Source organism: Podarcis raffonei, chromosome 8 (genome assembly GCF_027172205.1).
Source record: "Podarcis raffonei isolate rPodRaf1 chromosome 8, rPodRaf1.pri, whole genome shotgun sequence".
NCBI lineage: Eukaryota > Metazoa > Chordata > Lepidosauria > Squamata > Lacertidae > Podarcis > Podarcis raffonei.
Genome location: NC_070609.1, coordinates 89453832 through 89472278, shown reverse-complemented (window position 1 = coordinate 89472278; position 18447 = coordinate 89453832). Strand labels below are relative to the sequence as shown.

The window sequence follows — 18447 nt, the reverse complement described above, 5'->3', positions numbered from 1 at the left end:
CAGCCCTTAAGATATTTGAAGATGGCCATCATATCTCCTCTCAGTCTCCTCTTTTCCAGGCTAAACATACCCACCTCCTTCAAGCGCTCCTCATAAAGCTTAGTTTCCAGACCCTTGATTATCTTGTTTGCCCTCCTCTGCACACCTTCCAGCTTGTCAACATCCTTCTTAAATTGTGGTGCCCAGAACTGGACACAGTATTCCAGGTGTGGTCTGACTAAGGCAGAATAGAGTGGTACTATTACTTCCCTGGATCTGGACACTAGACTTCTGTTGATGCAGCCTAAAATCACATTAGCTTTTTTTGCTGCTGCATTACCCTGTTGACTTGTGTTAAGCTTGTGGTCCACCAAGACCCTTTTCACATGTACTCCGAGTTTCAACCCTTCCCTCTCCTCTGCTGCCCTCTTCCGCCTCTCCTGCTGGGATTCTCAACCTCAGGTTTCCTCTTGCACCTTTTGAAATGTTCTTCAAGACTTTTCCCCTCTGGTTTTTCCTCCTTCATATTTGTCTTTCATTTACATATTTTTATTGTTTACCGAGGCCTTTAATAAAATAAGAAGAGCACCTGCTGGATCAGGCCAATGGCCCACCTCACCCAGCACCCTCTTCTCTCAGTGGCCAACCAGATGCCCCACTGGGAAGCCCACAAGCACAAGAGCCACTGTCTCCTCCTGCAGCTTCCAGCCACAGGCATTCAGAAGCCTCAATGTCTCTGGCCATGGAGGCAGAACACAGGCCTCATGGCTAGTGGACACTGATAGCCTTCTCCTCCATGAGTCTGTCCAATCCTCTTTTAAAGCCATCCAAGGCTTCAGATGTGAGCCATTTGTTTTGACCGTTTAGGCTACTTTTTGTACTGACAGTTAATGCAGCTGGAATTATTGTATTGTTATTGTATTGTGAACAGGGCTTATTTTAATCCCCCCAAGATGTTTTCATGATAGGTGCTTGAGAAATAAAAGGGCACCCTCTCTTTCCTCGGCTCCCTTTTCTTCCATCCAAAAGGTCCATGATGACTCACATCCTTCTCTGCTGCTGCTGCTGCTGCTGCCTCCTCAGAGCTCCAGTGGGCGGGCAGAGCATCTCCAAGTGGAGCACTGCACATCCCAGAAATGTGGGGGCGGACTCAATGGCGACAAAGGATCCATGCCCAATTGGCAGGGAGAAAAAGCCACAGAGGTGTGGGGTGTGGGGGCGTCCCCAAGCAGAGAACCAAAGGAAAGCCAAGAGGCCTGAGGAGCTTACAAGCTAAAACAACATAGCAGAAACACTTGGAAAGTCAGGAGTCAGAAATCAAGCAAGAGTGCAATAAGCAAGGTAGTCGGGAGGAGAGATGGACAAAGGGTCACAGAGTGGATAGGACAGCATCTAGGACAGTTGGGGGAGTGATAGAGAGGAGAAAGGGAAGAGTGTGTGCTATGAAGAAATGATTCAGAACATAAGAGCCTGCTGGATCAGGCCAATGGGCCATCTAGCCCAGTATCTTGTTCTCACAGGGGCCAACCAGAAGAGAAGCTGAGCATGCAGGTACTCTTGCCTCCTGCAGGGGGAAGTGCAGCTGTGGAGGCAGAGCAGAGCCATCCTGGCTAGGAGCCATCAATGGCCCTCTCCTCCAAGAATTTGTCTCATCCTCTTCTAAAGCCATCCAAGTTGGTGGCCCTCACCGCCTCCTGTGGGAGGGAGTTCCATAGTCTGTGCAGAATGAAGAAGTGCTTTCTTTTACTGGGAGAAGGTGGAGGAGGGTGAATATGTGGGAAAGAAAGGGGGTGATGGAAATATCATGGAGGAGAGTAAAAAAGTGTCGCGGTGCTATAAACACTTGAGTGAAAAGAATGAAATTCAGGTGGTGGCAGTGAAAGAACTGTGACTGATGGAGGAGCTGTCAGAGGAGTCATTTGGCAAGCTCTGACTAGGAGAGAAGAGTCCTAAGGGAACACTGACGGGTCTGAGGGCCATTTCTACATGGTCAGTTAAGTATAATTGGTTTAATTCAGGTAGGTAGCTGTGTTGGTCTGACGCAGTCTATGTGTGTGTGTGTGTGTGTGTGTGTGTGTGTAAATGTCCAGTAGCACCTTAGAGACCAACTAAGTTTGTTCTTGGTATAAGCTTTCGTGTGCATGTACACTTCTTCATATACACTGAAACAGAAGTCACCAGACTCTTATATATAGGTGGGAGGGTGGGGTGGGGTTTTTCCTCAGGAGGGTAGTAGGAGATGGGTGATTGATTCAATGGGTATGGTAAACCTGTTGATGACTGTTAACAATTGCAATTAGTCCTACAGGAAAAAGCAAGGGGTAGTATGCAAATGATTAGCATATGTAATGAGACAGGAATCCAATATCTCTATTAAGACCAGGTCTCTCCATAGTTTTCAGTTTAGTGATAAGTTGTAATTCAGCAACTTCCCTTTCAAGTCTGTTTCTGAAATTCTTTTGTAATAAGACAGCTGCTTTAAGATCCTGTATTGATCTCACACAGTTTAATTCACACAGAAATGGGAAAATGCTTATGTGTATTAATGAAAGTTTAACATGAAGAATAACTAAATGTATATTGCTACCATTTGGGTCTTTCCACAGTAGCTTTCTAAGTGGTTGCTAAGCTCCTTAAAGGGTTAATGATTACGTGTTGGTTGCTTTCTAGCTCTAAACTGAATGCAACTTTTGATCATGTGATGAGGCTGTTGTCTTGCAAATTCGCCATCTTGAAAAGGTGGTGGCTTTTCTTTCTCTGAATCCCACACAGAACAAAAAGGATGTCAATGGCTCTCCAAGAGCAGCATAGCCTTAAGCAGGGTAAGGCAGGCTGGAATAGGGGAGAGAGAGAGAGACACCTTTTAATTATTGGAGTTGTATTTTATTTCTAAGATTCTGGGTCTGTGCTGGACAGCACAATACATTGTATGGATATGTTGGATGTATCATTTGATGTTTCTGTTTCGTTCTGGAGATTTCAGTAATATTTCATGGGTCTGGACAATGCTTCATTTCCAAAAGGTGTCAGTGATGGTGCCCTCAAGGCTAAGGGGTGGGCCTTTCCTCCACCCTCCTCCTCCAGCTGCTACCTAGGAGAAAAATAGCTGGTGTGTGTGCATATAAGCTGGAAGAAGGCTGGGAGCTGGAGTCACAGAGACCTGCTTGCTGTGTGCTGGATTGTGACCAATGGAGAGGCAAGATCTGTTGGGGTGTTAATGCTGTGAGTCCCTCCACCTTATATGTGTGTAAATAAAACCATAAATCCTAAAAACAACCACAGTCTCCTCATTCCAAGGAAACCAGAACTGGGTAAGTAGCTGGAACCCCTGGATTCTCTCACCACTCAGAGATTGGGGTGGCATGTAAGAGCATGTCTCTGTTGCCTGGTGATGAGAAGAGCCATGATCTCATCGGAGTGAGAGGGTCACTAGTTGTCCCTGGCATAGAAGAGACATGCCAGTGCTCTGGAGACACTTGGAACCCCCAGAGATGAAGAGGGGAAACTGTTTCTCACAACTAGCATGTTTCCTTGTCCTTCCTTATTTCCAAGCAGCACTACAGAGGAAAGATCCCAAAATACCCTGATCCCTAATCCAGTGGGAGCAATAAACCAATCTGTCACTGGCCCTTCAAGGCCAAAGAGAACCAAGCAGGATGGCATACACAGTGCGCTTGGTTTCCTTCAACAAAAGCTGGGGGAAGGCTTCTGCTTCCTGCATTTGTCTAAGGGAAATAGTCACCTCCCCTTTTTGTGTGTAAAAATGCAGTAATAATCAGGTGGCAATGACATTATGCTTTAGTGTGTTTAGTGTGAGATTCGCAGGTGGTATCTCACAACAACTCTGCAGAGCGGCCAATATTTCTGCTCTGAATATAATCTGCTCTGAACCCTGAGATAATCAATTTCAGCCAAGAATGCTTGCAAGTGTGCTGGCACAACCCTCTCAGTCACCTTCTCCAAAAAGGGGGAGCCTGTGACTGGGCATTAGTTGTCACAAACCAGTAAGTCCAAGGTGGCTGAATGTTGATTCAAGGTGGTTGAATCAACACATCTTTTAAGATGTCAACATGTAACTCATCAGGATATACTGACATTTTTGCTGGTCGTTGTTCATTAAATGTTGGCTTTCTATAACAGGCCTGTCGACAGACTCATGTTCTGCTCAGGTGTAGCCTGCTGCTCTGGTTGAGAAATTGACCTGTCCAGTCAAGGCAGTCAGAGGCAAGATCCAGGGCCAGCCCACCCATAAGACTGGGTGACGCAGCACACTTCAGGCAGAAGAATCCCACAGGGCTGCCCTGACTTTATTCTTTTGCAACACGTGGCATCCATTTATCTCCCATATGAGACACAACAATCAATCACCACCCTAGAGAGACACTTATTGCATTTGTTGTTGTTTAGTCGTGTCTGACTCTTTGTGACCCAATGGACCAGAGCACGCCAGGCACTCCTGTCTTCCATTGCCTCCCGCAGTTTGGTTAAACTCATGCTGGTAGCTTCGCAAACACTATCCAACCATCTCGTCCTCTGTCGTCCCCTTCTCCTTGTGCCCTCCATCTTTCCCAACATCAGGGTCTTTTCCAGGGAGTCTTCTCTTCTCATGAGGTGGCCAAAGTATTGGAGCCTCAGCTTCAGGATCTGTCCTTCCAGTGAGCACTCAGGGCTGTTTTCCTTCAGAATGGAGAGGTTTGATCTTCTCGCAGTCCATGGGACTCTCAAGAGTCTCCTCCAGCACCAGAATTCAAAAGCATCAATTCTTCGGCGATCAGCCTTCTTTATGGTCCAGCTCTCACTTCCATACATCACTACTGGGAAAACCATAGCTTTAACTATACGGACCTTTGTTGGCAAGGTGATGTCTCTACTTTTTAAGATGCTGTCTAGGTTTGTCATTGCTCTTCTCCCAAGAAGCAGGCGTCTTTTAATTTCGTGGCTGCTGTCACCATCTGCAGTGATCATGGAGCCCAAGAAAGAAAATCTGTCACTGCCTCCATTTCTTCCCCTTCTATTTGCCAGGAGGTGATGGGACCAGTGGCCATGATCTTCGTTTTTTTGATCATAGAATCATAGAGTTGGAAGAGACCACAAGGGCCATCGAGTCCAACCCCCTGCCAAGCAGGAAACACCATCAGAGCACCCCTGACATATGGTTGTTAAGCCTCTGCTTGATGTTGAGTTTCAGACCATATTTTGTGCTCTCCTCTTTCACCCTCAATAAAAGGTTCTTTAATTCCTCCTCACTTTCTGCCATCAAGGTTGTGTCATCTGCATATCTGAGGTTGTTGATATTTCTTCCGGCAATCTTAATTCCGGCTAGGGATTCATCCAGCCCAGCCTTTCGCATGATGAATTCTGCATATAAGTTAAATAAGCAGGGAGACAATATTCAGCCTTGTCGTACTCCTTTCCCAATTTTGAACCAATCAGTTGTTCCATATCCAGGTCTAACTGTAGCTTATTGCATTAGAGACTTTAATATTTATCATAAACTTGGTTCTACCTTTAAGCTGCTGTTACGCTTGTTTCCTAAGAAATAAGACTACTTACTTGCTATTGATGTTGTTTATTACATGTGAAAAAGCAATAAAAATATACTTTTTAAAAAGAATGTATTGATCCTGGACCCAGACAGCCATCCCCCTGAAGACATGCCTTAATAAACCAAGAGGGGTTAAGTTTGAGGGAGGCGCCTTGTCTGCATCCTCAGGCTGCATCAGCTGAAACTGAGCCCATGATGTCAAAGATGCTGTTGTGCGGGAGATTGCTGCAAAGTCAAGATTCCAAAGGAGGCGAGTTCAAACAAAGGCTTCTGAAGGGTCTAAATCTTCACTGGGAGCCCTTTTTAGCTGAGCAGAGGGCTAAAAATCTCAGCAACATCAATATGACAAGCAATTCCTAGGCTTGGCACTGTCAGTAGAAGCGCAGGAGGGGCTGGGAGGACCTTTTATCTGCTTAGGCTGATTTGCCAGTTGCAACCTTATCGAGAAAAAGCAGAGCTTGCCACAATCTTGATTATGTCCAGATTAGACTGGTGTTATGTCTCTACGTGGGGCTGCCTACCTGAAGCTGTTCATTTGAAGGCAATTGGAGTATATAACATTTATTGGGCATGAGTTGAACTAGTTGCCAGTTTGTTTCTGGGCCCAATTTAAAAGCTTTTAAAATTTTAAGCTCAAAACAAATTATTTGAAAGGACTGCCTGTACCTGAACAAACCTGCCTGCACCTTAGGATTGCCCCCTGCGACTCCTCAAGAGCCCACAACCAGGAAGGTCAGATAGGGATGATTTAGCTGTGATTCCTGCATTGCAGGGGGCTGGACTAGATGGCCCTTGGTAGCCCTTTCAACCCTACAATTCTGTGATTCTATCAGAAGTATTGCACTGGCAGGCATAAAGACTGGCTCATTTTCAGTCATGTCCCCATCTTTATGGAGCCCCTTCCCATGGCAGGTTTGTGTGGACCCTACACTGATGGTTTTTTTAAATGGACTCCAGAGACTTTGCAACAAAGAAACAAAGTGCCTTCAACTTGATATTTTAGTTAGTTTGCATTTTCCTGCTGCAGTTTGTAAACTTATTGGATTTATTGGTAGCATTTATATTTATATGGGCTTTCTGCTTATACTGCTTTATTGCTGCCATTATAATGTTTTTAGATGTTTTAGCATTTTGTTGATTGTGGTTTTACGGTTTGCAGTTCTGTAATGAATCTGTTTTATCTTTTTTATATGTTGTGAGACAACTTGGGAGCTGTCATCCTTAGTTGCCCTTCTAAGGCATGAGACCTTGGAAATGGCACCAAAGCTCATCATTTTGCTTTCCTTGGTCCTTAGTACATTCCCTTTGGAAGCCCAGTTTTCCCTACACAGTGCTCCATCTATCTCCAAAATGATGCCCCGGAGCTTTGGGGTGTTCAGAAATGGGCCACCAAAACAACATAGGGGTTGGTAAACCTTCTGTATAAGGAAAAGATAAAGCGTTTGCAACTTTTTGGTCAGGAAGGGAGTGAAAAAGACAATTGGAGGAGCATGATAGAGGTCTATTAAAAAAATTACAAGACATCCAACCCCCTGCAGCGCAGGTCATCAGATGAAACTGATTTTCATGAGCTTCTGGTCAGACAAAAGGAACAACTTCTTTGCACTGTGGACAGTTGCTTAGTAGAATTAAGCTGCCTTATCCCATCAACCCACCAATCCAGCACAATCCACCACCCTTGTGCACAATGGCTCACAACAGTTCTCCAGCATTTCAGGTGAGTGTCTCTTCCAGCCCTACCTGGAAATGCTGGGGCTGAACCTGGCATCTCCCCCCAGCATGACCATGCTCCCATCAGCCCCAGGATCATATGGTTGTGCTGGCTGGGGGCTGATGGGAGTTGCAGTCCACAAAGCACTGGAGGGCACTAGGTTGGGATACCACTGGGTTCCAGAGCACCATGAAACCCAGAAGGACAGGCAGCTAATCCCAAAAAGCACAGCCAAAAGGAAACGGACCTATGAAATCGCCAGAGTTAAACTGCGGTGTTAGCCTGTATTGTACTGCCTTGTTTTGCAAAGCGTTTGCCATTTGGGTATGGAAAACCTTCATTCTTTACTTGATATTCAGAGGAGCTCTTGTGCGCAACCAGCTGAGACCTTACAGATGTTCACGGCAGACCAAACATCTTGTTGAGAAGTGATTCAGACACTCATTAGAACATATCAGTTCAAGCACATGAACAGCATACTGTATTTCCACATATTTATCACGACACACACACACAGAGTACCATTGCGAGTTCCTAAGGTGCACACCTCTTGCATTTCTGGGATGAAGGACGGGGTTGTAGCACAAGGGCTGCTTATGAGGAGCTGAAGGGGAGTCACAGGGGCTTTTTGCTCTGCCAGTCTGGGGAACCCCACCTTTACCCCCACGGATAGAGAAATGTGCAAATCTCCATGGGGCTCACCGCATAAGAGGCCAGTTCTTGTGCTGCCACCCTTCGGACCTCTTGTGGAGGAAGCACACAAAGAAGGGCCTCCTAAGATGATCACAGGTCCATCTGCTTGGGGGCTTTGATGGCTGGTAGCTGCTAACCTGGGCACAAACCCTACTTCCTCAGGGGAAGGCAGAAACAATTTGGGAATTTTAATATGGCCCACAAAGGAGACAAAAGGAGGAGCTGGTGTTTGCTTGGGAGGGAACCAATGTTGCTTTAAAGATCAGCTTTGCCTGATCTTCTAAATAAACACATATTCCTCCCCACCCCTAAAAAACAACATCCGATGGTGAGTCTCTCCTCAGACGGATCCTGATTTTGTTCCTGTGAAAGGTTGGCCAAGGAACTTTTGTTCCAAGAAACATTAATAAATTTCTAGCTCTGCTTGTATGCTTAAAAGAAAATTTGGAAGCACCAGAGGCCGTCACTACTTGCAGCTGCTACTCTCTCAGTACCACAATAATCCCTAAAGCAAATCAAGATATTTTTTAAAACAATGCTATTGCCCTTTTTGTAGAGCATCAGAGAGCATTGTTTAGAGAATTACTTTGAAAATGCTTCTCAAAAGTTGGAGTAATTCAATGAAAAATTTTGGTCCTCATCAGGGGATTTGTTCACCTCATTGTCATCATTATTTGGGATATGAATTATAGGAAACCATTTTGAAGGAGTACATTTTGAAAGCTCAAAATCACCCAGCCCCCTGCGATAGAATATTATTCCAGAGAACAACTGCCTGGCTCAAACTTCAAGAAGCTTTCAGAATACAAACACGGCTGCTATTGACAGAGATTAATCACTTGCACTAGGAGAGCATCGGTGATGTGATATTCTGTGTTTCTTTGCCATTTTTCCTGCTGTGGATGAGTAGCAAATGCAGTTGTCTTTGATACTGGTTCGGTATTTTCATAGCAGCTTTTACACAGCTGTTGTGTGCCTGCCCATCTGAGTCATTGGGAGAGGTGTTAATCTTCTAGGGCACATCAAAATTGGAAACACTCTTCTCCCTTTGATGCAAGCGCTAATTTCAGATTTGCAGTTTGCAATCTCTGATCCTTGCATTTGCTGGGATGTGTCAGTGTTGTGAGCTTTGAGCTTGGTGTCTTGTACGCTGAGCATATTTATGTGCATGGTGCGTTTGTCCAGAAAATTAAGTTACTAACTGGAACAGCAAATGTTTCCTACGACCAATGACAAAACCTCTAAGCATGACCTTAGAGGAGCTTTCTGCAACCCAGTGACCTCTAGAAGTTTTGGACTACAATCCCCATCAGCCCCAGCCAGCATGTCTACATGACATGGGAACTGATGTAGTTCAAACATCAGAAGAGCTCTCAGTCGGGGGAAGACACACAGTGGCTGCACATTTAGCCCTGCCCTCGGGCCGTGCAAGTCCCCCTTCTGAAGTGGGGAATCTGGCTGAATTGTGCTGTTAGCATAGGTGTGCGTGTGTGTGAGTGAGCGTGCATGTCTTATTTTCTAATTGTCTTTCCGTGCATTTTGAGACTTGCAAGACTCCTCGTGAGGGCAGCATGCCCAGGAAGGTGGGCTAAAAATCTTTTAAAGAGATACATAAAAACAAATCTCAGGATACACCCCCTGTGCAATTTAGAGCTCTATTCTTCTATAGTTTTAAAGCACATGAAGGAACCTAAAGAGATAGAAGAGTCTCCCAGTTTAAGAACATAAGTAGAGCCTAATGGATCAGGCCAATGGCCCATCTAGTCCAGCATCCTGTTCTCACCATTGACAACCTGTGGGAAACCTGCAAGCAGGACCTGAATACAGCAGCTCTTTCCCAATTTGTGGTTCCCGGAAACTGGTGTTCAGAAGCATTCCTGCCTCTTGTTTGAAATGGCATTCAAACATAACTATGCATGAGTGTTAGTTAGTGCACGAAAGGGTTAAGACCACAGAGTTAGATTCCTAGAGTTGGCTATGTCACACCCCCTCTTTTCCGATGAGGGAGGAAGTCAAGCCTTCTCTTCCTGTTCCCTCTCTCATATATCCTCCAACATTTCTCCAATGAAAATAGGGACATCTCATTCCTTAATGATAATTTTACTATTTATACCCCACACATCTTACTGGGTTGCCCCAGCATTCTGGGTAGCTTCTAACATATATAAAACATAATAAAACATTAAACATTTTTTTAAATTTCCCTATACAGCTTGGGGGGTCAGATAACTCCATACCCTCCAGTGAAAATAGAGACGTCCTAAGGAAAAGCGGGACATTCCGGGATCAAATCAGAAACCGAGATGGCTTCTCTAAATCAGCGATGTCCCTGGAAAATAGGGACACTTGGAGGTTCTGCTCTGTTTCTCTCTGCACCATGTAACTGACCGAGGAAGGTGTGTCCAAGCTAAGCTCCAAGCTTAGAACACCTGTTTGAAGCTATCTTTCTGTATTTTCTACCCAAGGGTATTCTGCCTGTGTTCTCCTTGCTGCTGCTTGGATAAATGCATGACTCTGACCTTTGTGTGGTCTGTTCATTGCAGGAGGAGTAAAAAGGGAGAAGCACTTTGCTAGTGGACGAGACAGGAAATGCAAAAGGTTTAACAGCCTAAATTCCCATGCTATACTGCAGCTTGACTTTGAAATTAAACTCTACTACTAGTCTCCAGAAGTTTAGCCGCATGTTTTGAATCTAGACTGACCCTGCCAATTCTTTGACACATGGATCACAGAGATTCATATGTTTTTTCTTCCCACACCTCTGACTGTGGAGGCAGAGTTTATCCCTTCACAACCTCACAGACAGGGCTAAACACACAGCCCCTTTGCACACGTGCGGCTGCTTTGTGCGAGTAACACAGCTCCAAAGGGAGTATAGTCTAAAGCCTCTGGAGAGTCTCAGTTGGTGAAGGCTGCTCAGAGATATTATCTGCTTAAAGCTGATCAAAATAAGAAGTTGCAGATGATCTGACAGGCAGTGGAGAAACAGAGCAGCAGAAGGAATTCTCTGCTAAGTCTTCCTTTCCAATCTCACCTGTGCTCCAAACTCAAATAAGCAAGTCACTCTCCTCGCGGCTTTTTCCTCTTCCCTCTGCAATGTGGGGAGAATAATACTGAGCTAACCCACTGGCCTTTCAAAAAGATCATGAAGAGAACGTGAAACAATTCCAACACTCTCAAGCCCCATGCAAATGCTGTGGCTGGCATCCAAAGAACTATTTTTGGCACATTTTGAGGGCCTGGGCATTATGAATGGATTTTTGTCACATATTTGTTTCCTTTCCACAAACAGCAGCCTCCCCCTCCCAGTCTAAAGTCAGTGTAGAAACTCCCCTAGGTTTCAATAAAAGTTTGCCATGAGGGATGGTTGCCTGAGAAACAGGAGACCCCCATCAGCACACGCCCCCCATTTTGCAGTTCTTTGGATCTAGGCCTTAAGCATTACGACATCAGGGCTGGTGGGTGAGATGCAGACGGACAGTTCAGGGCCAAGGGGAATTTCACATTAAGCCCATCTGATCTTCTCTCTTGCAGTTTGTCAATAAAAAGTTGTGTCCTCAAGAAGACCAAAGCAACCATGGCAGAGTAGATTGCCCCACTTTCCTCCCCTTTTATTTTAATACAGAAGCAAAGCTGGAGAGAGGCTCCGGTTTTCATCAGAGTATCATCCTGTCCCACCTCCCAGGGCAAAGGCAGAAGGCGACTGCACTCAGCTCCTGCTCTGGAGCTTTTCCTATGCCTCTGGTTGGCCAGTGTGAGAACAGAATGCCAACCTATATGAACTGAAGGCATCCCTGTTTAGGGAAGTTTTTAATGTCTGATGTTTTATTGTATTTTTAATGTTTTGTTGGAAGCTGCCCAGAGTGGCTGGGGAAACCCAGCCAGATGGGCAGGGTATAAATAATAAATTATTATTATTACTTTTGGCCTGACCCAGCAGAATTCTTCTGATGTTCTTGGGCTCTTATAAAGGGGATGTTTAATCCTGCTCCCCTCTGCCATTCCTTGTTATTTACACAGGGGTGGGGAGGAATACATGTTCTTGTAACATGCCTGCAATTTTTTCTTCTTCTGTTGCAGGACTGATAGCAGCTTGGGAGGTGGGGAAATGATTTAGGTTGGGGAAATGGTGCAGGAGGGAATGGGTTAAAAGTCTCCCTCCCAGCACTGCTGCTTTGATCAGAATCCCCCATGGCTGCTCTAAAGAGAGACAGAGAGACACGGAAAGAAAGGGAGAGGGAGAGAGATCAGAAGTTCCTATCAGGAACCTCCCATATCTTGCTTGTTTTATTCCTCAGCTAATGCCGGCCCTGTTCCATGTCTTCCTTCCAAATCTGGGAGCAAAGCCTTTGCTGACTGCTGCTGACAAGTACATCTGCTACTCCAACAGTAAATTCTGCTCTAATGTGCATTTTGCACAGTTGTGCTGGCTGGGACTGGTGAGAGCTGTATTCCCAAACATCTGGAGGGCACCAGGCTGGGGAAGGCTGTGTGATGTGTTGTCATTGCCCAAATCTCGCCTGCACCACACTGGCGGCTTCTTCTTTCTCATCCTGGCAAGTTCTTTGTTTCCACAACACACACAAAGATCAGGCTGAGTCCAGCACAGCCCATCATTACAACGTTCAGACAATTATTCCAAGCCACACAATATAATTTGGGACTCTCTATTGGCTAAATTAGGAAGCTGAAGGACTATGAAAGGGAGGGGAGGGGAAATGCAAGGAGTCTTTGAGGAGAAAGAATTAGACATGGATGCAGCATTCCATCAGTTGACACTTCTATGAAATCTCATCAGAAGGGTATGAGAAGGGAGACAGCCCTTCACCTCCCCCCCCCCCGTTTTATCCCTTATTCTGCATTCTGCTCCTCCACACCCCACTCTTCTCCTCTCTCTCAGCCAGCACACCAAGATCTGCAACAGACGCCTTGCTATCGGTTGACACCTTATGCCCGAGTATGAGACCTCGGTGTGTGACAAAAACCTGCCTTGCATCTGCAAGATCATTATTTGATGCCTATTACCATCAAGGGGAGGGACGCGGGTGGCACTGTGGTCTAAACCACTGAGCCTTGGGCTTGCCGATCAAAAGGTCAGCAGTTCAAATCCCCACGATGGGGTGAGCTCCCATTGCTCGGTCCCGGCTACTGCCCACCTAGCAGTTCGAAAGCACGGCAAAAAGTGCAAGTAGATTAATAGGTACCGCTCCGGTGAGAAGGTGAACGGCATTTCTGTGCACTGCTCTGGTTTTGGTGTTCCGTTGCACCAGAAGCAGCTTAGTCATGCTGGCCACATGACCCGGAAAAACTGTCTGTGGACAAACACTGGCTCCCTCGGTCTGTAAAGAGAGATGAGCGCCGCAACCCCAGAATCGTTTGCGACTGGACAACTGTCAGGGGGTACCTTTACCCTTTTACCATTAAGGGGTGACTTGGAACATGCAAATGGGCCATTGCATATGGATGTGTAAACCAGCCCAAGGAAAGATCTCATTGGGAACTACCGTATTTATCTGTAACTGGGCAGGTTTAACATTAGTCACAATCCATGGAGGAATATGACTCGTGTTCATGGATACAAGTTTCTGGAGCCAAAATGGCCATATTTTGCATATTTGCTGAATCTTCATAGAATTATGGCATATACAGAAACCATCTAAATGCTTCTATTTGGTGTCACAAAGACAACCCACTCTCTTACACATCCCACATAGGATCCGTATATCGGGACTAATTCTGTTGTCTCATTCTGATGACACTGCAGATGAGCCTTTTCCAACACAACATGCCTCCTTTTCAATTAACTCTCCAAGTGAAAACTAGTTAACTTGGAGAATGGAATGAGCAACACTCTAGAAACGAATCTTTTCCAGAGATAACGAGAATTCCTTACTTTATACCTTGGGAATGTTTTATAGTCGTCAACGGGGAAACCACACTGTTTTCCAATTTAGCTCCAATTGTGAAGGGCAGTGTGTATTCTATTCTGCTACTGCTCTGCAAGAACAAATGGTTTTCATTTCACAAAATGATATTGTGCTTCAAAATGCACATATGCATGCACACAAGAACCTCTTACACGAGGAATATTGGAAAGTGGAGACCTTTTCTAAATTAAAAAGAAGAAGAATGCTAAAGCCAAGAAGAGCCTCACCACTGATAAACAGAAAGCTTTGAATTCCACCAGGTTACAGAGAGATGTTTACAATGTATGGGTGGCTAACAACTCTCTTCCCATGGGAACTATTAAAGAGGATTCTTTTCATTAAGGCAGCAGGTACTATTCTGCCACCACCACTCCAACTCTACAGTTCTATGATTCTTTCTCCCAAGCTCTTCTGAAACAGATGGAAGGTGAGGATGGTCCAAAGGGTCATCTAATCTTGGGCCTAGCCAGGATTTTTGTGGGGGGGGGGAGAACCTCATATTTGTATTGATTTGCATTGATTTTGATTGCTCACCCCCCTTGGCTACGCCCATGCATCTAATCCAGCACTCTGCAGTGCAAGAACCACAGCTAAAGAACCATTGAGCCTAGTGGGACTTCCTTCTGAGTAAACTGGCATAGGAATGTGTGGTGTGCCTTTTTAAAAACCTGTTTTTAACACCATGTTTTAAATCATTGCAACCCACTCTGGGTCTGTAGAGTGAAGGACAGTCATAAACTAAAACAGTAATACCACCACAACAAAAAGATGAGTTATTTTCAAGAATCAGTGGGGTATACTGAACACAGTGATATTCTTGGACGTAGCCAGAGTGGTCCAGGTGGTGACTGGTCCAGATGTTGTTGGACTCCAGCTCACATCAGCCATGCCCATTGGCCATGCTGGCTAGGGCTGGTGGGAGCTGGCGTCCAATAACTTATGGAGGGCCACAGGATAGACACCTTGCTTGCATTGCCTACTTTGTAAGGTTTTTGCAAGGATAAAATGGAATCATAATATATGTGGCTCTTGGAGCTCCTTGGATGAAAGGTTAAAAGACACCTCACATTTTTGCAATGCTTTTTTTAGTGTTTGATGTACTTTCCTTGTACTATTTCAATCCTATAGTATAAATCATCCCCGCAGGGGGATGAGGTTGAAAGAGTCACCAAGTGTGCTCTTGGTTGAGGTGAAATTCCAACCAGAGATGTTCTGGTCGCTCTTAACGACTCAGTTGAGTCTCATAAGAGTACAACAAGCTGTGATCAGTCTTTGGTTTCTTCATTTTAGGGCAATGATGCAAAGCCTGCCATTCCACAGGTGTGGAACTGAATGTGGGAGGTGCTAGTTTGCCCCAGGCATGTGTGAGACCAGGGAGGGATTTGAAGCCATATCTCCCAAAAGTGGCTGGGGAAACCCAGCCAGATGGGTGGGTATAAATAATAAAATTATTATTATTATAAAAGGAATGTAACCCAAAAGAGTGGACTTTAGACAAATACATGGAGGGCAAGGCTCTCAACAGCAACTAGCCATGATAACTAGGTCCCACCTTCACTCTCAGAGATTAATATGCCTCTGAATAACAGCAGCTGGGAATCGCAAGTGGGCAGCGTGTGCTGTTGTGCTCATGTCCTGCTTGCAGGCTTCACATCTGGACATCTGGTTGTCCACTGTAAGAAGAGGATGCTAGACTAAAAACGGGTTTGCTTTTGCCTGATCTGGTGGGGCTCTTCTGATGTTCTTATGTGCGCTTCCAACATTACCTTTCTGCTGCATGTAAGGCTTTTGAATCTTTGTCAGTGTTGATTTGAAAACACCATGTCTATATCCAATCTATATCCATTTCATCCTGAGGCAAGCTGTTTAGCATGATGTTTTTATTTACCTTCTGTGTTTTTGCACCATTTGTAAGTCAGGCTGAGACTGCTTGTAGAAGGCGCATAACATAAGAAATCCAATAAATTCTAATACCTAAAAAGCAGCAGCAGCAGCAGCAAGAACCACTTTGCTGGGTCAGCCCAGAGCTCCATTCTAGTCCAGCACTGTTTCTAAGAGTGATCAGCCACTTTCTCCTTATATCACACACATGCATATGCCTCTCCATCTTCCATCTTGCCATGCAAGAAACACAACCAGAGTTCAAGAACACTTTCTAGGCAGCTAAAAAGTGGGGCTGGTAAAGGCCGCCAACAGAGAGACATGAAGGGCCACATCAGACCCTCAGGTTTTTTATCCCTAGTCCAAAAGCACCCTCTGATCCAGAAGGGCCTCTCCCAAGTCCTGACAGGTGACCTTTTTAAACGTGGAAGGAACAGGGGGAGAGGCAGTCAGTCAACCTGAGAAAATACACTCTGCACTTGCGCAGGGACACTCTCCACTACGGCTCTGCCCTGCACGCAACAAACAAACCAGCTCCCCAACTTTTGTCAGGACTTGATCCCAAGCTGGCCAACCTCTCACTTTTCACTCCAGCCTCTTCAGCCACCGCCCCTGTTTTTCCCTAGCACGTTTCTTCGGGCTCTCTTCCCGCTTCGACGTGCGTCTTCCCATCCTATCCCGACGCTCAGAACCCAGGTTCCGGCGCCCAGCCCCCGCGCGCCGGCGTATCTTCCTCACCTGTCCACGGCGATGGCCGTCATGGAGTAGATGCTGGAGAAGACGGCGGCGACGGGGAAGAAGTTCTGGAAACGGCAGTAGAAGAGGCCGTAGTACCAGACGCCGTGGACGGCGTAGGTGAAATTGACCAAGGTGTTGAAGGCAGCCATGGAGGCTTCGGCGAAGGCCAGGTTGACCAGGAAATAGTTGGTGACGGTGCGCATCCGCTTGTGCGCCAGGATGATCCACATCACCACCAGGTTCCCCACCACCGAGACCAGCACGATCAGCGCGTACGCCACCGCCCAGAGCGCGACCTGCCAGCCCGGCTGCACGAACTGGTTTCCGTCGAGGGAGGCGTTCGTCGAGGCGTTGGAGCCGTTCGAGGGGGTCCCCTCCATCGCCCTCAGGGGAACTCGGGGAGCGCCAGCGGGAGCAGCATGGGGGCCGCCTCAGCAGCAGGCTGTGGCCCTCGCGCGGAAACTTGCGCGGGGTTTGCGTAGAGGCTGCCGCGCCCGTCGGGCAGCGGGAGGGGGCCCAGGTGTTCTCCGCAACCGGTCACTCGCCTCGCTCTCCGCGGCGCCCGGCAGCGCGGAGCTCTCCTGCGGGGAGCCGCCCCGTCGAGGCTCGCTTCGGCTCTCGCACCGCCCGAGTGGAGCGCCCGGCTGCGTGGCGGCGGCGAAGCGGCTTTTTATAGCCCGGCAGCAGCAGCGGCGGCGGCGCGTCAGGGAAGGTGGGCAGCGGAGGCGGCGCGCAGGCGGCCGGGCGCGCTCCCGCGCGGGGGATGCAGCTGCGGCAGAAGTGGAGGCGTCTGCTCGGCGAGGGCCCCCGGGGGCCCCTGAACCAGGACCGTCCAGCCTTAACTCTCGGCGCCCCGCAGTGCCTCTCCGTCCAACCCCGCGATGGGGAATCTTTTGCCAACGGAGGGCCACATGTTTTCTAGGTAACCTGCCGGGGGCCGAGGGTGAGCGGGGCCGGGGGCCAGAGAGGGAAGAGGCAGGCAGAGCCATTTGCCCTTCCTAGACTTGGCTGGTTTGACACACACCCAGACCCAGACCCACGCTGCTTTTAGCGTGCAAAATGTGGAGTTGTGGGGCGGGTGCAGCTGAAAAGCTGATAACGTGCAGTTTGAAAAATCGGAAACTGGAGGGAACCCAAAGGGCCTCCGCAATGTAGGAATCACAGTTAAATACCGGTAACATTGGACAGGTTAGGCTTGTGTGTTTATTAAGAGGTTCAGTGGCAGGCAGACGTGTCAGCATCCACAAAAGCGAAATAAGGGTAGAATTAAATCAAGGATTGCATAAATTATATCAGTATTAAGAATGCTTCAGATAAACGGCCCAAACTTTCTTCTCTGGGGTTGGCACTTTGGGCAGGGCAGGTTGCATCGCAGCCTCCTAAAAACCCTTAAAGTCCTTCTGGTTCTGGTTCCTGAACTAAGTCGGGTCCATTAATGAATACTCACTGCGTGGTGGAGCAGAACTACCACGGACAGAGGCTGGAAGCCAATGGAGCAGAGCGGGCTTCGTGTGCCTTTGAGGTTCTTGTTTGTTTCCCTGCTGTGGGGGGTCTGGTGGGGAATTTGTGTAGTTTAGTTTGAAAACCTGCTTTTAAAAAACCCTGACACATGCTCGCCACTGCCTCGTCTTTCCTCCATCCAGGCTAGCCAGCGGCATAACCAGAGTTCAAGAATTCATTCTAGCCAGGCAAAAACCTGTCAAATACAGCAGGCCAGTGGGGGGGGGGGTCACCTGGGGAGAGTGGGTCTGGCTGGGAAGGGGTGTGGGGCAGAAAGAGTTCCTCCCCTATAAAAAGCATTATTCAGAACCGTGGTTTGCCTGACCTCCTAAGGAAGATAATAACACTAAAATTCAAAACAGTAATAACCAATGGCACATTTATTCAAAATCCAATTAAGACTATTTGGCTTAATTAATTCAAACTTGTTCCAGTGAGATCAGCTTTGCAAAGTCTGATAGTCATTTACACCT

General features: G+C 46.8%; 1 protein-coding gene across 1 annotated transcript in view; it reads right to left on the bottom strand.

Moving 5' to 3' along the window:
- The window catches only part of TACR1 (tachykinin receptor 1), a 53596-nt gene extending 36687 nt beyond the window's left edge, over window positions 1-16909 (bottom strand). The window contains exon 1 of the mRNA XM_053401484.1: window positions 16475-16909. Coding sequence (XP_053257459.1) covers window positions 16475-16854 — 380 coding nt within the window. The 5' untranslated portion in view covers window positions 16855-16909. The remainder of the gene's footprint in view (window positions 1-16474) is intronic.
- Between the last annotated feature and the right edge of the window lie 1538 nt (window positions 16910-18447).